We start from the raw sequence: 22168 nt of genomic DNA, 5'->3' as shown, positions 1-22168 counted from the left end.
CAATGACTAATAGTCACTCCGTTCTTTAGTATTACTATTCTCAGGCCTATTTAATAAAAAAAGGCAACACAAGGAATACATAGACACTCCATCTCATTCTTGCAGTTTACCAGTAGCAAAGCTAATCAAACCTGTAAATCCCTGTAGAAATTTGAATTTTCGCAGTCAAGCTGATCCGACATATGATTCTCCACATTTATTGACTCAAGGTATCTTGACCCATGCTTGAAAAATTTGCTTACTTTTTTAACACCCTTGAAATTTTGAAGATAGATACCCACCGCATATTCCTTCCAAATTCGTACATTGAAATGGTGACCACTGAGAAAACACATTCAATATGAAGTCCCGAGTCACTCGCTCTAGAATGACACCGTACAAATAACTCTCAACGAACAAACGAAAAGGGTGCCCATTTTTCTTTTTGGTAGCCAAGTTCATTCGAAACCCCCCTACTGCTGATCATCGAAAGAGTTAAAGACTCTTTGAGCTACATTCGAGCTCAAAGAGGCCTTTATAGCTGATTTACATTTGAGGGCTTTTTAAGTCTTCTCTAAGAGATTTTTCGCTCGTACTTTCGTTTGCAATTTCCCTATACACCACATACTTCCCTTTAGGTACAATAGTTTATACCTTCAACCTTCAAGACAATACTCAGTAAACTTCTACTGCGATGACAGCAGAACAAAACTCAAGCATCATAAATAGTGATAAACTTCACATCACAACTATTTTCAAGCTAAACGATGTTTATAGTTTCACTAAAATCATGATCCAAGAAAGTGACAATCCCCATCCAAACATAATGGTTACTATACAATTCCTCAAGAAATCCATAGCTTATTCTCATCCCAAAGATGAGATTTCAAAAGATCCCCCCTTACCTACCCTTTATACTATTCATTAGTGGGCAAGTACAGGCTGCTGCTACTACACAGCACACCCCATTGCAACAACGATGAGTCTTGCTCTCCCCATTTGTCTCTCTTTCCCGATCTCCACATCAAGAGGGATGGTGTATCCCTTCCAACAATTGCAAGTGAGCTCTTCGTCCTCCTAATTTATAATAAGCTCCAATTCACATGTTCAATCTGACAATTGGTATCCAGTCACCAACCACCGATATTGAAAGCAAAGGTCAAAAGATGAATGCAAGGCATTGCAGATTGACTACATCAAGCACTGAAAACGAGACATAATAAGGAATCAAACACTACTCCAAAGACACCACAACTAGTTGTCTAACTGAACCATCATCACTTTTAATCAATGCATTGAGGCATCAAGCCTCAACCACATACTCGAAACTCCAATGCTACCTCCTGCAGATCAACTACCTCAGCGACTAAGAATACACGATCAAAAGGAGACAAAAGTCACCCACTACCTCCAACCTGCTGTCTCGCAAGGACACAAGACACTAGGGGCCCTCTCTCAAGAATCAACCTTTTCACCACTTAAATTGGAGCTGTAATACACTTGAACACTACAATTTCAAGCCAACTAACTGTTCTTATTCACACGACAATCCACCGATAGACAGACAGACAAAAGAGATCCAGCTGAGGACTCCTCAAAGACTCCCAATGTACTGCATTTCAGCCACAGATCAGGATCATGATTTCTCCGTGGCACACCCTCTGCTATGGACCTTGGCAATGCTCTACTTCAAGAGAATACACCTACATTGATACGATTAGTTCCAGAGGGTACAAGCTATGTTACACCTGTGACCTGTCGCTTTAAATTTGAAGTCGAATCATTGCTGATTGCCTGGCCCAAGCTCCGGTTTCATTATCAATATGTCAACAACCCACAATTGATAAACCTCCCCTGCAACCAAGTCAAGAAGAGTCGCGCCAAGCACCCTCCCTTCAATATCATTGATCCTGCATAAAGCATTAGAATAAGTGACCTGAATACACTCACAAGATGACAAAATCTGTATACCAATCAAGTCTCACCTCTGCATCTGAATTCAGGGACAAACTTCTTGAACGCCGTTCAGGAGATGGAGTCCTGCTATTACCAGCGTGTTCCTTACCATTGTTCCCAGAAGGAGATACCCTGTCCTTCTCTGCTGAGGGTCTAGGGGAACCCTCCATGGCTGGAGACGGACTCTGCTCTCTTGGGGATGAATCTCTACAAGAAGATTTACGTGAGTTGAATTCATACATAATACTAATAAACTCTTTGTGCAATTTAATAACAAGTTTCGGGACAAGATTAATGCCTCACAGCACAGGCTTTTTCGTCGGACTGGCTGACCTGCTGCTTTGAGGTGAAGACCTTCTGTCTGGGGTTCTGCGTTTTGGATTACGGCGATCATCTTCTCTCGATCGATCATTGTCAGCTCTTCTACGATCGAGACTGCGACTTCTACTGCGGGTCCAACTTTGACTACGCGCGCGTCTAGAGCCCCTCTCATGTCTTGGATATCGATCTTGATCATGCCTATCACTACCACGATAATTATCACTTTCATCCTTGTGCCTGAACTACCCAAAAACAGGCCATACACCACTTTTATTAAGAAACTTAGATTTCTAGCCTAAGGCAGAAATGCTCGTGAAGCAAAACACCCGGCAGAAAAACATGGAGTGTACCTTGGCCTTCTGGGACTCCTGCTTCGCGATCTTTTCCAGTTAAAGTTTTCCCGTGTGATCCTCCCCCTCTTGCTGAAACAAGAACAAGACACATCCTCAGCTAGATCAAAATAGATTTTGCATCCTTCTCATATTTTCACCCTATATTAAGTGAAACCAATGCGATACCAGAGCCTTGCCAAGAACACTCAATCAATATCCCTTGGAAGATGCTGGGGGTTCAAAAACTTACATATTTTCCATCTCTCGCCCGTACTTTGCAAATTGAATTGAGATGTTACGCCCATCAACATTCCTGCCTGCAACATTCCACACCATGCCTCAAACAGCAGCTATAGGTAGCCACAGACATAACCTTAGAGCTCCCCCATACAACAAATCTTTCCATGATCTACACATTCAAAAGACCGTGGCATTAAAATTGGAAATGTAGCACACTAAGAAGAACCACTCAAGCCATTCTCATTTCATTGTCTAACAAACCTCACAACACATCGTGGATCATGAGCATCTTCTTTAAGGGGGCAAACAAAACACAGGCTCGATGCCTACCACAACAAACAAGAAAGGGCTTAGAACCAACAAGACCAAGAACATCCCAAGAAGTTTGGAATAGATCCAGAGAAACAGTATCGAGGAAGAGGAAAATCGCATGATCCCAAGAGAAAAGGGATGTGGAAGCTGGGAAATGTCCACCCACCACAGACCCACAATGATGTAAAATCAAGATTTTGCTTCAGCAAGCATCTTTCCAAACAAAATGCTTGCAGCAAAGTACCAAAAGGCTCAGAGTCCCAAGCCAATGGTCAAACCACTCGACATGTTAACTTCCACAATCTAACATCTCAGCCTGACATGAGACCTATCACCCCAATCATGAGAAGGCCTTCAAAACCCCACAAACTAGTTCAAGCCTCTCTAGTTGTGATCACAAAGAATATTATGAAGCTATTTTTGTGCTTCAAAAAGTACTCCAATTTCAGATAGATCCATTATTTCTTGAATGATTAAAACACTGAGCCCTTACTTTTGCTCGTGTATGCACAAATGCAATCAATTTGATCGTCTATGTGAGTATATATTCCTTTGTTTGTACAGGTCAAGAGAGGGAGTGGAGGGAAACTTTGAGGTTCTTGTGAGCAAACCGTTACTTTTGTACCCAATTTTAACCGTTACTTTTGTACCCAATTTTCTTGAACAGGAAGAAACCCATTCTTATTTGTTTGGTTTTCAAACATTTGGGATCAAAATAAGAAGCGGGTTTCTAGATGACTATGCTCCAGGAGCTCTCACTACTCTATATATTGGAGAGCTCACCTTCAGCCCACTATTGTCCTAGGAGCCCTACTCCATGTCTCTTCAAAGTTTTACTCTTCACAAATACAGAATGTCCTTATTTCAGGTCATAAGATGCAAGCTGGACGATGCAAGAAAGGCTTGTTTGCTTTTACATAAACATGGAAAACGTACCATCAAGACGATCGATCGCCTTTTGGGCTTCATGCGAGTGCTTATATCTAACAAAGGCAAACCCCCGAGAGTCTCCAGTTCTGCAGTTGTCAAAACCAAGAGTGAGACTCCATAATTTGGTTGGTGTGAGGCTGTGCGCCCATAGATACTCCAGTACAGAGAACAACCTACTTCAGCTCATTAAGTTATTGTACAATCAACCTACTTTAGCTCACACAAACTCAAAAATGTTCCTGTCCATGATATGGTAGCTTTGCGATACCAATAGGCTACAACAAATTAGAAGATATATCTTCATAAGGTCAGAAAACAGGCAAAACTATAGGAGTGCTGAAACACTTGCACAAAATCAACAATCAAACCATTCACATATACCTCCAAAACAAGGAACATTCAACATTGCCACTTTTGAGTGAAAGAAATTTCCTTTATGATTTCAAAAGAGATACTCAAGTTGAAATTTCTGTGATCCACCAATAAATGTGTCATACTTTTAGCAAGATAAAAAAGAGCACTCCATGTCTTACTACAATCGGTGAAAAACATTCACAAGAGAGAGCGCTAACTACGTCACTTTCTCCATTGGTTAACAACTAAGCATAGTCTTGTCTGGTACGCAGGCCAAATATGGGAAGTTCCCATAATACAGCAACAAGTAGTAAGCCACCCTCTACATCATGAATTGTGCCATCACGTCTAGTAGCGACGTGCATTCTATTACATGCTTGCCCATCCAAGGTATCAATCAAGAGTTGATGGCAGATGCTCATCACCATCATGGTCAACAGCTCTTTGTTACTTCCCACGTGTACCCTCTCTAATCATGGTTATGTATGTGTCCATGTAGTCATGTGTAAACTCCTTGAGGTGTGTAACCCTTTGCCTTTTGGAAGAGACATATTTTACCTACTTACTGCCATTTGTACACCTCAAGGGAGAAGCCACAAAACCCCAAGCTTATCTCCCTAAATTCCGTCTACTTTGAGGTGGAAGGAACCCTGAATCCCAGAAACCTTCGCTACCCTCTCTTGATTGAACGACCTTTGAGTAAATCAATGATGTACATTTTGTCCATCTCTTGTCTAAGTGATTTGTCAACTCTGTTACTTCCTTAATCAACTAATCAAGTATCTACTAAGTGATGATCAAGCCATTATGAATGCAACCCTAATTACCATCCATAAAAGCCAACAACCGATATCAGTGCCTATACGTGATTAGAATTTCCTAAACCCGTTAGACCTTAGGCTAGATGCTATGCTAGATCATTAGGGCTCTTCACTAAACCATCATGATAGTAAGTAATTGCTAATAGGATCTCATTACCTCAATTAATAAGGTTGATTAAGTCAAGAGTTAACATCCTCTCATAGAACGCAATACCCCTAATTTGTGGAGCTAAAGGTAACGTAGCTTCACTATAGAGGAGCAGACACACGTGATTAACCGACGAGTTGCATCAGTGCCTATAAGTGTCACGTGACACATCCAACCAAGGTTGTACCAATACGTACGTGTGGAACCGTACTATACGGTACGTCCGTATTGATCTGTACAGTACGCATATGGATCGTACAGTACGGTGATTTTTTTTAAAAAAGAATTTAAAGCCCTTTTAGGCTACTGGACTCTGGATATCGATTTGAAGCAATGTTTCTACAGTTTGAGTTTATTGTTTTGTTCAATTGCTTCATGCTTGAAGGTTTGTCATTGTTCTGAGTTCTCTTGTCAACAGGTAGAAATGTTTTTACGTTGTTCAATGTATATTGTTTCTTGAAGGTTGGTACTTGTTTTGAAGTTAAGTGAATCTCTAGTGGATAATGTGTGTAGTAATGTGTCCCCAAGTACTTTGCATGATATAGATTGGTTAACCCTCTAACGAGGGTTAAGTGAATCTCTAGTGGATAATGTGTGTAGTAATGTGTCCCCAAGTACTTTGCATGATATAGATTGGTTAACCCTCTAACGAGGAAAATAAAATTTTCTTAAATTTCCTCTCATTCATTGTTTTTTTACAAAGGTACGTATTTTTACGTACCTAAAAAATTTATCCATACAGCATGACGTACAGTACATACAGTCACGACCCGTACAGTACGTATGGTACAACCTTGCATCCAACCCTACGCGTCCGTGGACAAGCTACAGTACGACAAGGGTTCAGTCAGTCCAGTCAATCTAGATTTAGAAGTGATCTGGCACTTTTGTGAGTCTATTCGTAGACCGTGCATGCCCAATCACTTAGTGTAGATGCATATCCTCTGGTTGCACACAGCATGATCATAAGCATTCCCATCAGAATCCTTCAGGGGAACGCTTTTGGGGCAAAGTGAAGGATCAGGAAGCTCCTTTGAAGGAGCCAAGGCCAACTTCTTTTCACTTTGAATTGGCGGTTCGATTCGGAGTTACGCTCGACAGACTGACGCCACACGCGGAGGTAGTTCGACTGGCACCCGGATGAGATCTTGCCATTACACCGAGCATTGGCAAACTTCGTTTGCAATGACAGGGGTGTTCAGGGCACGCGAGTGATATCATCAAATCCGAATCGCGCCGGGAGATGTCTACAAGACAGCCTTTCGGACGACTTTTGGGTTATTTGAGTTTTTTTGGGTGATGCCTTTTGGCTTAACCAATGCTCCTGCGACATTTAAACCGGATGATGGACAGGATTTTTCAAGAGTACAGGCTATTTGTTGACACTTTCTTTGATGATACCATTTTTTTCTCCAAGAATGAAGCAGAACAAAGAGATCATATGCTTCAGAGATACATTTTTTTTGGGACACTTTGTCTCAGCAACAAGAGTGCAAATGGATCCGGCCAAGATAGACACTATCCGTGATTGGCCCGATTTGAAGAACGTCCATGAAGTTGAAAGCTTCTTGGGACTGTGTTCGTACTACAGACGGTTCATTCGAAAGTTTGCAGAGGTTGCTTCCCCTTTGCATATTCTTGATACAGAAAGGAGTCCCTTTCTCGTGGGGATCCACAGAGGTGACTGCCTTTCAGACATTGAAAGAGAAATTGACTACAGAACCAGATTTGACTTTGCCGGACTTGCAAAAGTCATTTGAAATATTTTGTCATGCTTGTGGTCGTAGTCTGGGTGCGGTCTTAATGCAAGAAGGCCATGTCATTGCTTACGAGAGCTGATTGTTCTCTAGGCTGGAGATGACAGCATAGATTTATGAGAAAGATATAGATTTTACAGATTTATTTTCACGAGGATACGGGATGGGGAGACAGTAGCTGGATACTCCCTTCGGGAAGGCTACTTGATGAGAAAAACCATGATGTGTGTTACACAACCGTTGAGGGAAAAGGTTATGACTGAATGCCACTGTCCACCTTTTACGGGTCACCGCGGCATTGCTACCACCATGAAGGGGGTAGAGAGACACTTCTTTTGGCCGAGACTCAAAAAGGATGTGGAAGAGTTTGTGTGCAATTGCTTAGTATGCCAGAAGGTCAAAGTTTGACAGGCATAAGGCACAGGGATTGTTATAGCCTTTACCCATAACCACCCGCCCCTGGCAAAGTATTGCAATGGATTTCATTTTTTATCTCTCGAGAACACAGAATGGTTACGATGATCTTCCGATAACATGGCATGTCTGAGACGATTGTCTCCGACAGAGACCCCAGATTTATGAGTTCGTTTGGAAAGGCAATTTGGGAGAACATTGGACACAGTTGCAGTTCTCATCATCGTTCCACTTGCAGACTGACGGGCAATTTGAGATTGCCAATTCACCGGTTTTAGATTTATTGAAGTCTTGTATCTCGGATCAAAAGACTCAAAGGGAAATGAACTTACCTTTGGTGGAATTTGCCTACAATAACAAGATACACTCTTCGACGGGGAAGACGCCATTTGAGATTGTTGAAAGTGTTGCGAAGGTTCCATCCTTCCTGAGCACGAAAGATTAGATATTTGAAGCGGATGAATATTCGCGAGATTTGGATACGGCTTCTGCCAAGGTTCGCGAGACTTTGCAGAAGTCTCAAGAACGACACAAAAAGGCAATGGATCGCCATCGTCGCGACTTGAAATTGAAGAAGGATGATTGGGTGAAACCGGCCCGTAGGGCGGTAGGCGTTGGCTTTCACCCGAAAGTCTTTACTTTATACACACACACAGAGCACTTTGCAAAGAGAACCTGTAATGGGAATTAACACTTAATCGCACACACGGCTCGGAAGCTAGAATGCTCCGAGCAGACGCCGACAACCTGTAGGCCCCAAAATTGGCGCCCCTTTCGGTATTTCTTTATTCTTATGGAGGGTAAATTACAAGGTAAGGTCCTGGGAATCCTTCACGTGTATCCACCTAGATACCATTTGAATTGGCCAAATTTCGGCAGCATAACAGCCCCAAAACTTGCGCGAAACCAATTCCCCTGCTGGAACTCGCTTGCACTGTCGTATACCCTCTGATTCCTGTCCAAAAACAGTAAATTCAGCACGCTGTATTTACTGGTTTTTGCCCTGTTTTCAGCCCCAAACAGTCCCCTAACTGTCCTTTGCCAGTGGGGCACGATTCCCAATGATCCTGGCGTCCGTACGGCTGAAAAACAGTGAATTTACAGCGCATACACAGCGCTGATTTTGCACCTGTACGGTGAGGTTATGACCCTCACCAGTGCCTGCTTTGGGGCAGCAGTTAGCTACCCCTGTTCCTGCTCAAGGAGGCTCTTGCCTCAGCACAAAAGCATGAACCCACACAACTGTACATCAGTCAAATGAGTAGCCCTCTTGTGGGGCATCACATAACTGCACGTAGGGGAGAGAGAGAGCAGTGTGTAGTGTGCAGGGAGGGCATCACTCCTAGCACCACATTGTACATGAGAGGGAAAGAAAGCACTCCATAGCTCTTAACCTGTGACAGGTTGCAAATGAGGCCTCTCCCAGCATAAAAATCAGCGCCCATTTTTCTGCAAGAGGAAAGTTCACAAAAAGTTGACACTTGGCGCATTTTCAAGCATTTTCCCGTTTCGGGTTCGCCGCTTAAAAATATCCCAACCGACGCGTCAGTTGACTTCGCGGCAGAGTTATAAAGTGTTCCCCTAGTCATACCGGAGGTAATGACACGAACACATTTCACGGCCCAAAATAGCAGTTCCCTAAATTTTAGGAGATGCTTCCGTTGGGCTCCCACTGGTCTTCTGACCATCTATCCTCATTGGGACCGCATCCAAAAATGCAATGTGGCCCAACTGTCGGATACTTTTTGTTGGTAGTCCCACCTTGACTTTACGCCTTAATTGAGTTCACTTCCTAGTATCCACCAACTTGCTAAGTGCGACGGGGGGACCTATATGATCTTGCTCTGAGCCTAGACATCCTCTTACCATACGAATTCCAGTGCCGACCACTTCCCGTCTGCGGGTGAATCTACCGTTCACATTGGCCATACAATGTCCGACCGTTTGCTACTTCAAAAAGAGGGTCTTAAACAAATAAAATAAACCCCATTGGAAAGAAACCAACAACCAAGGTTAGCAGTTGCCACATCTCTGTGACATGGTTAATAACTGCCACGTCCTCGTTACATACCCCCCTCTTGAAATCGCAAACGTCCTCGATTGCATACCATAAATACACGCCACTCATGATCTTGTGCTATTAACACTCTTTTATCATCGCATGTATCCGCAAGAAAGGTCGTAACATGCATAGATACAAATGACTTAATGAGGCCTTCATACTTTTGCCATTTCCATCTATGGCACTGAATTCATATGTACATTTGATGTACTAGCTCTATCATTCCCCCTCCTTTGCACACGTTGGGTTGGGGCATAAGTAGGCTGTAACCCAAAGGCTTCAAGGTAAAGCTGCAATACATTTGGTGACTCTGACAGTTCATGCTCTTCCATCCACTTTGCATCCATAGGCGAATAGTTCTTGAACTTCACCAAATAACGTCTTGCAACTTGTCCTTTAACTTTTCTGTCCTTATGTGCCAAAACTTGCTCAGGTACCAGGATCTCATCAAGTTCCTCAACTTCTGGCTGATCCTCAACTGGCATATCTTCTGGCACATCACCCACGAAGGGTCTTAGAAGACTCACGTGAAACGCATTATGAATCTTCCACGCATCAGGCAATTTCAGCCTGTAAGCCACATCGCTGATCTTGTCAAGCACTTGAAAAGGCCCATAGTAACGCATGCTGAGCTTAGGAAACAGCCGTTCCTTGCCCTTCATCTTCTTTAACCTTGCCTTTTCGAACCTTAAGAGAACCCAATCACCAGGTGATAGTAGCAATTCACGACGATGACAATCAGCAGCTTTTTTCTGTTTTGCCTGAGTCTTCTCCAAGGCAACTTTAATCTTCTTATACATCTCATCCATGTTCTCAACATATCGATCTGCCTCAAAGATCTTGTCCTTTGTGTGCAAAATGGGAGGAACCTTTTTGCCGCCTTCAACAATTTCAAAAGGTGCTTTGCCAGTAGACGAATGCACCGTATTATTGTACGCATACTCAAGCATAGGCAAATACTGTTCCCACTTGCCCTTATTATCTGACACATAGCATTTCAGCAGATCTAAGACAGTAGAATTGGCCTCTTCTGACTGTCCATCAGTTTGTGGATGAAACGAAGACGAGAACTTGAGCGTAGTACCCATGTTCTCAAACAATCCTCTCCAGAACAAACTGGTCGTGCGAGGATCACGATCACTGATAATCGATCGTGGCATACCATGGTACTTAAACACATTGTACATGAACAAGCGTGCCATCTGATCAGATTTTATCTTCTTCCTGACAGGGATAAAATGGGCCTGCTTGCTGAACCTGCAGATAATGGTCCATATACCATCATTCCCTGTTGGCGTTCTTGGAAGATCAAAGATGAAGTCCATAGCAATGCTTTCCCATGGCTTATCCGGAATCGGTAGTGGTTGTAACAACCCTGGTGCCTTTTGCCTGTCAAACTTGACCTTTTGGCAAACTATGCATGCTCGCACAAAGGCATCCACATCTCTCCTCAAGGTAGGCCAATAGAAGAACGTCTCTACCGCTTTAACTGTTGCATCAATGCCACGATGCCCTGCATACGGTGGGACATGACTCTCTTCCATGACCTTATGTCGCAATGGCCTAGTGACACAAAGTCTGCCATGCATCATCATAAAACCATCTCTGAGGAGGTAGTGCTCGTGATGTTGCCCCTCTTGTAACTATTCAAAGATCCTTGCAAAATCTTCATCAGTAGTATACTGCTCCTTCATGTCATCTAACTCATGATGATAAGGAATTGACACAGCTGAAATTTGTGGCTTTCTTGATAACGCATCAGCCACAACATTCTTCTTGCCTTCCACATGCATAATCTGGAAGTGGAACATGGAAAGAATGTTTGCCCATCGCATATGCTTTTCGGATAACGTTGACTGTGTCAAGAAGTATCGCAAGGTCTGATGATCTGTTTGGACAACAAAATCAGCACCTCAGAGGTAGTGCTTCCAGCTAGAAAGCGCATGAATCACGGCCAATAGCTCTTTCTCATAGACTTGCATAGTCCTCTCTGGCCCTTGCAAAATTCGGCTTTCATAGGCTACTACCCGTCCATCTTACATTAGCACTGCTCCGATGCTACTGCCACACGCGTCACACTGGACTACAAATGACTTCCTGAGATCTAGCAAAACAATAACTGGATCTGAAGTCAACTTTTCCTTTAAGAGACTAAAAGCTGAAATCTCTTTTTGGGTCCATCTGAAAGTGACCTCTTTCTTTTGCAATGCGTGAAGAGGCGATGCTATCTCTGCAAAATTTCTGATAAACCTTCTATAGTAGGAACACAATCCCAAGAAGCTTCTGACATCGTGCACAGTCTTCAAGTCTGGCCATGTCTTGATAGCTTCGACCTTTGCGGGATCCATTCTAACACCATCCTTTGAGACTATGTGGCCCAGAAAGTGGATCTCTTCGAGGAAGAATTCACTTTTCTTAGGATTGACAAGTAACCTGTGACTGCGCAGCTCTTCGAACACAATGGTCAAGTGACGCCTATGCTCCTCTTCATTCTTCGAATACACAATCATGTCATCGAAGAATGTTCCAACAAACTGTTGATACGAGCGGAAAATCCGGTCCATCATTCTGTTGAACGTGGCAGGAGCATTTGTTAGCCCAAACGGCATCACTAGAAACTCATAAAGACCAAATGTCGTTCTAAACGTAGTCTTGTGCACATCCTCTGGGCTTATACGAATCTGATGGTACCCACTCTTCAGGTCTATCCTGCTGAAAATTGCAGCACCCTCTAAACGATCGAGAATATCATCAATGCGAGGAATAGGAAACCTATTCTTGATGGTATTCTTATTCAACGCACGGTAATCAATACACATGCGCCATGAGCCATCCTTCTTCTGCACTAGGAGCACTGGGGAGCAAAAGGGTGAAGAACTAGGCTGAATCAGCCCCTTCTCTAATAACTCCTCAACCTGGCCCATAATCTCTTTCTGCTGCGCCGCACTAACCCTGTAGGGAGGTCTATTTGGTGGGCTACACCCTGGCACCAAATCTATCCGATGGTCCTCAGGTCTCTCTGGCGGCAATTGCGACGGTAATGAATCAGAAAAACAGTCATTAAACTTTTGCAAAAATGCTGACCTTTCTTTATCTAACACAGATAAATTTGACTGATCCCTATCTGAGACATCACGTGCAAAAATCAAGTACACAGAAAGATGATTCTTTATTACAGAAGTGATAGCAGAAGCAGATACAATAGGGACTGACTCTCCTTTAAGCTTTACATCCAAGATGTGAGTTTTGCCCCTATGCTGTACAGTGATCTTTTTGTTGTAGGCATCCAAGACTCCATGCACTCGGAACATCCACGGGATCCCCAACAAGGCGTCACAACCTTCCAGCGGCATGATGTAAAACTCTTCAGTGTCCACATATGACTGAATATGCAGACGCAGTTTTCCAATGATGTGAGTAACACACTCTGAGTGACCAGGACATGCCAACCCTGACTCTGCTGTGTACCCCATCTCTTCAGCTCTGATGCCCAGCTTCATAGCTAACTCTGGTGAGATAAAGTTGGCTTTGGCACCTGGATCAAAGAAGATGAGTGCCGTCTGATCCCTAACTTTACCCCATGCCCTGCATAACTCACTGGCATCTGTGCTGGGCCTGTCACCCACCATGTCTGGCACTAAACTTGCCGTGGGTTTAGGCTTCTTGCCTTTCTGGTCTTCTTTATCCTCAGAGTCAGCTGGCCTTTTCCTTTGTGGACAATTGATAGAAATATGACCAGGCTGCTCGCATATAAAGCATTTGTTCTCAGCCATTGGGACCTTCTTTTCCTCGAGCGACTTGCGCACAAAAGGCTTCCTTTTTTGTTTCTTTGCTTGCGCTCCAGAAGTCCCAGCTGAATCCTTGTCTTTGGTGGCCTGTTCTGACCCCTGTGACGCATCAGGAGCCGTTTTCACAAAGGGCTTCTTCGCTGAATTTTTCTTTTGCTGCCCTCCTTTATCACTGCTCGGAAATCCACTGTCCTCTCCTTTCAACAGGGCAAGACCAGTGTTCGCAACTTCCATAAGCTGAGTAAGGGTAGCCACTCTATTCTTTGTACAGTAATCGCGAAGCCCTTTAGGCAGCCCACAACAATACTTCTCTATCTGCTCTGTTAATGGCACAAATCTGTAGGAGGTCACTGAGAGTAACGCTTTACAAAACCTCCTATTGTACTCCAGCAAGCTCTTGCACGAAGCTGCCGTAAGCTGGTGCCAATCTGTCAGGACATCGGCTTCAAATTCATTTGATAGCCAAGCAGATGCAAACATTTGCTTGAAGTAAACCCAAGTGGCGGGTGCCTGTCCTTGCATTAACAATGTCGTCCACCATGTAAGCGCATTGTCCTTTAAGAAAGTGGCAGCTTTCCTGACCTTCGAGGCCTCTGTAAAATTCCCTCCCGCATAAGCTGTATCAAACTGCTGGAGGAAAGTGAGTGCCTTTGTCTTGTCCTCGAAACCACTGAAGGTACTGAACTTTACCGCTGCACCACCTTCTTTGTAAGCCTTCGGCTTCTCTAGTGCCCCCAAGTTGTCATACGGAATGGTCTGCAACATGGGCACTGTACTAGGCATGATCGGCACATGTTGGCCATTCACATTTTGCGTCAGAGGTGCGATATCTGGCTGCTGTCCAGAAAAACCAGCCATGCCAAAATGACCCTGTGGCACCCCAAACTGGCCCTAGTTGCCGTGGAAACCTTGCTGCATGCCGATAGTACCATACATGGGGTTTGGCATGATGCCTTGCATACCCCCGAACACTGTTCCTGGCATGTACGGCTGACTTCCAGACGCATAACCAGCCATACTTTGGAACACTGATCGACCCCCGAAATACCCAGGATATACCGTGGGTGGTGGAAAAACTGAGTGCCTAGCCTGGTATCCAGCTCCCTGTCCATTCAAGACAGCATGCTGGCTCTGAAAGGTGGCGGGCTGAACTGGCATAACCTGTGGAATAGGCGTTCTAGCCACCTGTTCAAGCACGGGAGGAACCTGCTTTGGAGCCCCCGACTCCACAACATGCGAGTGTTCCCTTTCCTCCTGCGCCTCATGAAGTACCTGGGCTTGAGCTTCAACAAGCTCCGTACGCGGCGTAGGTTGCCTATTTTGCTGTTGCACTGGTGGCGCTTGCAAGAATTCCATAAACCTCGGATTCTGCACCAGCTGCGAAAAGACATTCACCGCGGCAACTAACTGAGTCTTAAACGCATCATCCTCAAGTTGCCCTGTCATAAAGCCCTGTACTACTGGAGGGACATTCACGTTGACAGGAGGTACAGATTGACGTGGCCGTGAGCTCTCGCCAATCTCAAAAACCATAGGAATCTCCTGCCTGTCCTTTGGAGAGGAACCCTCTTCCATAATTCCCTTCCCCTTGTCGGCCATAGTGTAATCCCCGCGTTCTTGCGCTGTGTGTCTTTACCCTGAACAATCCAGGCTCACTCTTTGAGGAAAAAGTGATTGATATCCCGGCAACGGAACCATGAAACCGGCCAGTAGGGCGGTAGGCGTTGGCTTTCACCCGAAATTCTTTACTTTACACACACACACAGAGCACTTTGCAAAGAGAACCTGTAATGGGAATTAACACTTAATCGCACACACGGCTCGGAAGCTAGAATGCTCCGAGCAGACGCCGACAACCTGTAGGCCCCAAAATTGGCGCCCCTTTCGGTATTTCTTTATTCTTATGGAGGGTAAATTACAAGGTAAGGTCCTGGGAATCCTTCACGTGTATCCACCTAGATACCATTTGATTTGGCCAAATTTCGGCAGCATAACAACCCCAAAACTTGCGCGAAACCAATTCCCCTGCTGGAACTCGCTTGCACTGTCGTATACCCTCTGATTCCTGTCCAAAAACAGTAAATTCAGCACGCTGTATTTACTGGTTTTTTCCCTGTTTTCAGCCCCAAACAATCCCCTAACTGTCCTTTGCCAGTGGGGCACGATTCCCAATGATCCTGGCGTCCGTACGGCTGAAAAACAGTGAATTTACAGCGCATACACAGCGCTGATTTTGCACCTGTACGGTGAGGTTATGACCCTCACCAGTGCCTGCTTTGGGGCAGCAGTTAGCTACCCCTGTTCCTGCTCAAGGAGGCTCTTGCCTCAGCACAAAAGCATGAACCCACACAACTGTACATCAGTCAAATGAGTAGCCCTCTTGTGGGGCATCACATAACTGCACGTAGGGGAGAGAGAGAGCAGTGTGTAGTGTGCAGGGAGGGCATCACTCCTAGCACCACATTGTACATGAGAGGGAAAGAAAGCACTCCATAGCTCTTAACCTGTGACAGGTTGCAAATGAGGCCTCTCCCAGCATAAAAATCAGCGCCCATTTTTCTGCAAGAGGAAAGTTCACAAAAAGTTGACACTTGGCGCATTTTCAAGCATTTTCCCGTTTCGGGTTCGCCGCTTAAAAATATCCCAACCGACGCGTCAGTTGACTTCGCGGCAGAGTTATAAAGTGTTCCCCTAGTCATACCGGAGGTAATGACACGAACACATTTCACGGCCCAAAATAGCAGTTCCCTAAATTTTAGGAGATGCTTCCGTTGGGCTCCCACTGGTCTTCTGACCATCTATCCTCATTGGGACCGCATCCAAAAATGCAATGTGGCCCAACTGTCGGATACTTTTTGTTGGTAGTCCCACCTTGACTTTACGCCTTAATTGAGTTCACTTCCTAGTATCCACCAACTTGCTAAGTGCGACGGGGGGACCTATATGATCTTGCTCTGAGCCTAGACATCCTCTTACCATACGAATTCCAGTGCCGACCACTTCCCGTCTGCGGGTGAATCTACCGTTCACATTGGCCATACAATGTCCGACCGTTTGCTACTTCAAAAAGAGGGTCTTAAACAAATAAAATAAACCCCATTGGAAAGAAACCAACAACCAAGGTTAGCAGTTGCCACATCTCTGTGACATGGTTAATAACTGCCACGTCCTCGTGACATTGGGTGCTCTTACGTTTTGAGAAGGCACGCCTAAGAAAGAAAAAGGGAAAGGAGAGGCTTTTTCCAAAGCTTAGTATGCAATACTACGGACCTTTCCAGATCACTGAAAAGATAAATGATGTCTCCTTCCGATTGGAACTGCCAGATACTTGGAGGATTCACAATGCTTTCCATGTGAGTCTCTTGAAACCTTTTAAGGGTGATGTGCCTGATGATGGGGAGCCTGATGAGCAACCCAAAGTGGAAGAAAACGAGGAGATCCTTGTTCCTGAACAGATTTTGGCACATAATGATACGAAGAAAGGTAAAGTCCGAAGGCGGTTCTTGGTTAAGTTCAAGAACTTTCCTGCATTTGATGCGAAGTGGATGGAGGAGGAGGACCTAGCAGATACTCCTTGGATCGTGAAACTTTACCTCGATGTTTTGATTTAGCATAGTCTACTCAAAACGGAACCCAAAAATTCAGCTTGGCCGAAGATCTGGTGCAGTGGGATGCACAAGAGGGGAGTTACTCCGCTCCTTTGTCAACACATGCCTTGATTTTGATACTAAAGTCACTCATGTCTCTTTGAGCTTTAGGGATACTGAGAGCTGACAGTATTCTCCTGGATGACTTTATGAAATGGAATTCCTGATAAAGATACTGATTTGTTCTTGACTTCTTTTGAGTGCAGGAACTGATAGCCGAAATGACTACAGCATTTTGGTCTGATTGATCTTGAATAGACATGGTTGCAATAGGGGTTAGTCAATCGGACATCAATGAGGTCCCGATTGGACCTAGATGTGATTGCTAGCTACATTGCCGATAAATCATGGTCTAAGATCCGAATGGATGTTGAATGTCCTGTGATGTGACTGTCGATTTGGTACATGTGCTAGATGTGTGTCCCTAGTACGCAAGTACTAACAGTCAGTGTCTGCTATGACGGTTTATGGCTTTTGTCGGTTTTGCAGGCGTAATGGCGGTCGATTACAATGCTTTCAAGAGGGGGGTATGTCACAAAGTGATGACGTGGCTACCGACAGCAGAAACCCTAATTTCTCCTAGAAACCCTAAAATTCCTGCAAACCCTAATTTTTGCCAGAGAGAGAGAGGCATGATTGCTTTTTGTTGCTCTCATTGAGAGAGAGAGAGAGAGAGAGAGAGAGAGAGAGAGAGAGAGAGAGAGAGAGAGAATCTGCTTTTGCTTTCAAGCTTTTGGGCATCCCTTGTAATCTTTATATACACGATTTAGGGCTCACTCTGCAGATTATCTGGACGTAGAGTCTGAGAGTGAAACCCTAACCGCTCTTTGTACTTTGACATTGATTTAATACATAAAGAAATACCGAAAGGGGCGTCAGTCTTTGGGGCCAATATCTCTAGGCACGGAACTTCGCCGAGCCAGTGCAAATCTATTGTGATCTGTGAATTGTTTTGAAGTGGTTATTTGGTGCTGTCGCGATTGATTCTTGACTTGGAGTGTCCAAGTCTGTTACAGCACCATGTGCCAATAGAAAAGAACAGACTGAACAAACTTTTACGCACTTCAATAACTAAACTGAAAGAGATGCACGACACACGAGAAGCGGAGTGGCGGGTTCCATTCCAAGAGAGCACTGGCCCCAAACGATGGCACCCATTTCGGTATTTCTTGATATTGCTTGAACACATTACAACACTAGTGGCTCTGCTTTGCATCTACTCCCGCAAGACTGCCAGAGAGAGAGCCGGCCCATCATTAAATCCAAAAGCATCTAGTTCGAAAGCATAGAGCCCCATGGGCTGTCCGGTCAAAGTGCCACGTCAACAAGCATTCAACGCAAACTGCAGAACTCTCCGTACAGTTTACCACATCAACGGGTCACCACGATTTGCAACACACAGCATCTACGTCACCAATTTTTGCGCTAGCCAATTTTTTGTGTCTGTGTCTTCAGTATTTTAGGCCCGGGCCATTTAAGTTTGGAATTCTTTAATAATTGGGCCTCTCGACGAGGAGCTGCAAGTTGGCGAGGACTTCTTGTATTGCTTCTAGGGTTTAGGCCCCTTGGCCGGGATCTACAAGTTGGCTAGGGTTAGGTCTCGGAAACCCTAACCCGCGACGTCTTCAATGGCTTGCTACGTCTGCAGTTTGTGACATCCCCCCTTCTTGGAAGAAGAGTAATCGTCCACGATTACATGTTATCTGCAAAACAACTCAATTAGCTCAAAAATATCCGAGGGTCACTCCGAGGGTCATTACAAGGGACATTCAATTTTCTCATTCCATCGGAGCTCTTGATATTCTAGCATAGCAAAATTAGCCATCACACCCAGACCGCACTAATGTGTAATGGGTGTCTCGATGAGGAATATTCACTGGTTGGCACGTCACAATGCAACACAAATGCTTACATATGCACGTTACAAGACACAGAAACAAATAAGTCGTCAAAGAACGCTCCGCTCCCCCCACAAATAACCATCCTGGCCTGGGCCATTTTCACAAAGTGATGACATTGCGTAGCCAGCTATAAAGAAATGGCCGAGAAGACAAGAGAAGCTGAACCCAAAGAAGCAAAGGAAGTTCTAAACTTAGAAGCAATGGCTAAGGGGCCTAAAACTAAAAAGAAGAAAGGATTTTTAATCCTAGTTCCCACTCAACTTATGGAGCACCGGTCGAGGGGCCTAAAGCCCTAAAAATCCCAATGCTTGAACTCTGAAGCTGATTTTCGTAAAACGCGTTGATATGCAAACGTGGAAAATTCTACGAATGTTGAGATGGCAGGGCTCTACGGATTTTCGGCATTTTGCATTGGCTGTGCCACGTGGCAGGCTGTAAGCATTTCCACAACTTTTGCTACCTGTTTAGGGCTTTTGGGATCAAATGCTTTTGGGGTTAGTGCCTTTGGTGAAGTGCTTTTGGGGCTCTGTTTTTGGGAAACCCTTGTACTGTTTATAAGAGCCCCGGGGATCTCACTCTACAGAGCATCTGGACGCAAAGTCTTGGAGAGAGTTTGACCCTCAAGAGTTGTACTTTTTGAGTATAATAATAAAGAAATACCGAAAGGGGTGCCAGTCTTTGGGGTCAGTGTGTCTTGGCTCGGAACACCACCGTGCCTATCGACTCTCCTTCTCTCTCTCTTTCTTGTCAAGTTCAGTGATTTTGCAGTTTCTGTTCATGTGTTGTTATTGATTTCTCGCTTGGAGTGTCCAAGCCTGTAACAGTGGTATCAGAGATCAAAAAGATTCTTCTTCTACGGAGGGTCCGATCCCTTCTGCAGCACACATGGATTCTCGCGAAGAATCTGACAGAGACAACACCCCTCTGCGGAGAGATGAAGAAAAGTGGAAACCCAGCATGGGAACTAAAGAATCCAACGAACGTTTAGGCAAATTTTTGGCGGGGAACTTCGCCAGAGCGAAGTACAAACGTCAACTGCAGTTTGACAAGTGTGTAAAGGATTGATAAAGTACTCCTAGAAACCGAATATGTGAAGCGTTTGAAGACTTACCCGATGGATAAGATTCACTTGAGATGGCAGGAGGCCATTGATTCTCCTCTCAAGTCGGGAAGGAAGCTAAGAGACAATCCGAGTGTAGAAAAATGGAAACTGTACTTGCAGAAAGGGTTGGACAGAGCTCTTGAAAAGAAGATGAACCAAATAATGAAAGGCTTGAAGCACTCTCGAAAGAAGAGGAAATCGGTGGATTTCTCCATTTACTTGGACTGGAGGTCAACTTTGAGGTGGCAAGCAGAGCCAAGAAGCGTGCTCGTTTCGAGGATGACCCAGATTTTTCTTCGTCTTCAGAGAGATTCGACAATTTGTCCTCTAGTTCCAGTGAGGATGTGAAAAGCAAGAAAAGTAGATTTTTGAAAAGGTCTAGTAGGCATGGGAGGCCATCTAGCAGTTCAGAGGAGGAGAGCTTGTCCTCTTCTAACAGTAAACAGATCAGCAAGAAGATGAAGGAGTTCAAGGAAGGGGGTCAGGCTGTTAGGTTTGACACGTTTTAAGGCTACCAGGACGCCCATCGAGCCGAGTTTATACGACGATTTGACGTCCCCTTCTCGGGAGGTCGGTTCTTGGAACGCTTCCAAGGTGCGAAGGGCATCTTACTTGAAAAAAAATACACAAACATGGAGGTCTACTTAGTTGCTACATAGAGAAACATCTATGACATGGGTAAAATTCAAGAAAGTCAACTTGGATATAAGAAGAATATAAGGAAGATGTCATCGCGGCTTGGCATCATCTGAGAATGACTAAGAAAGATATATTGGATGACTATTGCCAATGGTTTTGAGATAGCCATCACATCCAAATCACGCTAATCTCTAACAAATGTCTAGATGCACTAAGTTCAAATAATAGAGTGGCTACCATCTTGTGCAGTCCACACTGCAACAGATTAAACATGTTGATTCATCCATAACTCTTGGCATAGACACTGCTAATCATCCAAAAACTTCAAGGTACAACTCTCTCTGAAGAGAATTTGCGATGTTCTCCTCCTCCATCCACTTTGCATCAAGGTGAAAGATCTAAAGAAAGCATTGCAGGTCCTATAGGAATTCGACAATATCTATGCTGGGGAACTATAAAGAAGAATCCAAGATTTCTCAAGCAGCGGGATTTCTTAAAAATAATGCTATGCAGTGGTAACAGCTATGCTTTGGGGAACTATAAAGAAGAGTCCAAGATTTCTCAAGCAGCTGGATTTCTTAAAAATAATGCTGGATTTCTTTAAAATAATGCTATGCACTGGTGGAGTACAATCGCGACACAATCACATGCTCCAAGGACTTGGCAAGCTTTCAAGGCGCAGTTATATGACATCTCTCTTTGAAGTCCAGATCTTGTCGAAATGGGGCAACTTGAAAAGCTTGCCACAGAGACCATGGACGACTATAACCAAAGGTTTCTCGACGTCTTCCTCCCGGTGTCCTTCTTTAAATTCATTACCTTGGAGGAGCAATATTTGCACGCAGTTATATGACTTCTCTCTTTGAAATCCAAATCTTGTCGGAATGGACCTCCCAGTGTCCTTTAAGTTCATTCCCTTTAAACGACCAATGCGAGGGATACACCATTGGACTACCATCACCATTGCAAGAATATTCTCTCTCCAAGCAAGTCTCAACCATGCAAGACCTTATGGACCATGCCGTAGTCGGCTACAAACTGATGAAAGAAAAGCTCGAGTTTACCACAGAAGCTAAAACCGGCCCGTAGGGTGGTGGACTATGGCTTTCACCCGAAACTTTACTTTAGACTTTAGGACACACAGAGACTTTGCAAATAAAACCTGTAACTAGAATTAACACTTCGATCACACACGGCTTGGAAGCTAGAATGACCTAGACAAACACCGACAATCTGTTGGCCCCAAAGACTGGAGCCCCTTTCGGTATTTCTTTATTCTTATCAAAAACTGAATAAATGTTGCAGTTTCCTATGAGCTGTCCCGCATAATCCGGGCTAAAAAGACCTGTTTTGGCCCGATTTCGGCAACATAATTGTACTACGAAACTTCACAAATAAAATCCCCACGCAATGGATGACTTTTCCGGCGCAAATACGGACACTTTACAAAACCTAGCAAGAATCT

At 44.3% G+C, this 22168-nt stretch overlaps 1 protein-coding gene across 18 annotated transcripts in view; it reads right to left on the bottom strand.

The window, feature by feature from the left end:
- Positions 1 to 1434: 1434 nt before the first annotated feature.
- Positions 1435 to 22168, bottom strand: part of LOC147465581 (uncharacterized) — a 54492-nt gene continuing 33758 nt past the window's right edge. For 5 of the 18 annotated variants that reach the window (XM_086520690.1, XM_086520631.1, XM_086520654.1 and 2 more), the window contains 6 exons: positions 4077 to 4156; positions 2839 to 2905; positions 2607 to 2678; positions 2269 to 2493; positions 1965 to 2142; positions 1435 to 1889 (listed from right to left, as the gene is read on the bottom strand). In XM_086520690.1, coding sequence (XP_086376816.1) covers positions 1979 to 2142; positions 2269 to 2493; positions 2607 to 2678; positions 2839 to 2905; positions 4077 to 4156 — 608 coding nt within the window. In that variant the 3' untranslated portion in view covers positions 1435 to 1889; positions 1965 to 1978. Of the gene's footprint in view, positions 1890 to 1964; positions 2143 to 2233; positions 2494 to 2606; positions 2679 to 2838; positions 2906 to 4076; positions 4157 to 22168 lie in introns of those variants that run through there. The other 13 variants (XM_086520651.1, XM_086520647.1, XM_086520682.1 and 10 more) reach the window with 8 other exon arrangements.

Source organism: Adiantum capillus-veneris, chromosome 1 (assembly GCF_014529385.1).
Source record: "Adiantum capillus-veneris isolate H3 chromosome 1, ASM1452938v2, whole genome shotgun sequence".
In the NCBI taxonomy this organism is placed as follows: domain Eukaryota; kingdom Viridiplantae; phylum Streptophyta; class Polypodiopsida; order Polypodiales; family Pteridaceae; genus Adiantum; species Adiantum capillus-veneris.
Note: the sequence above shows the minus strand (reverse complement) of the source record. Positions and strands in the feature narration are given on the sequence as shown.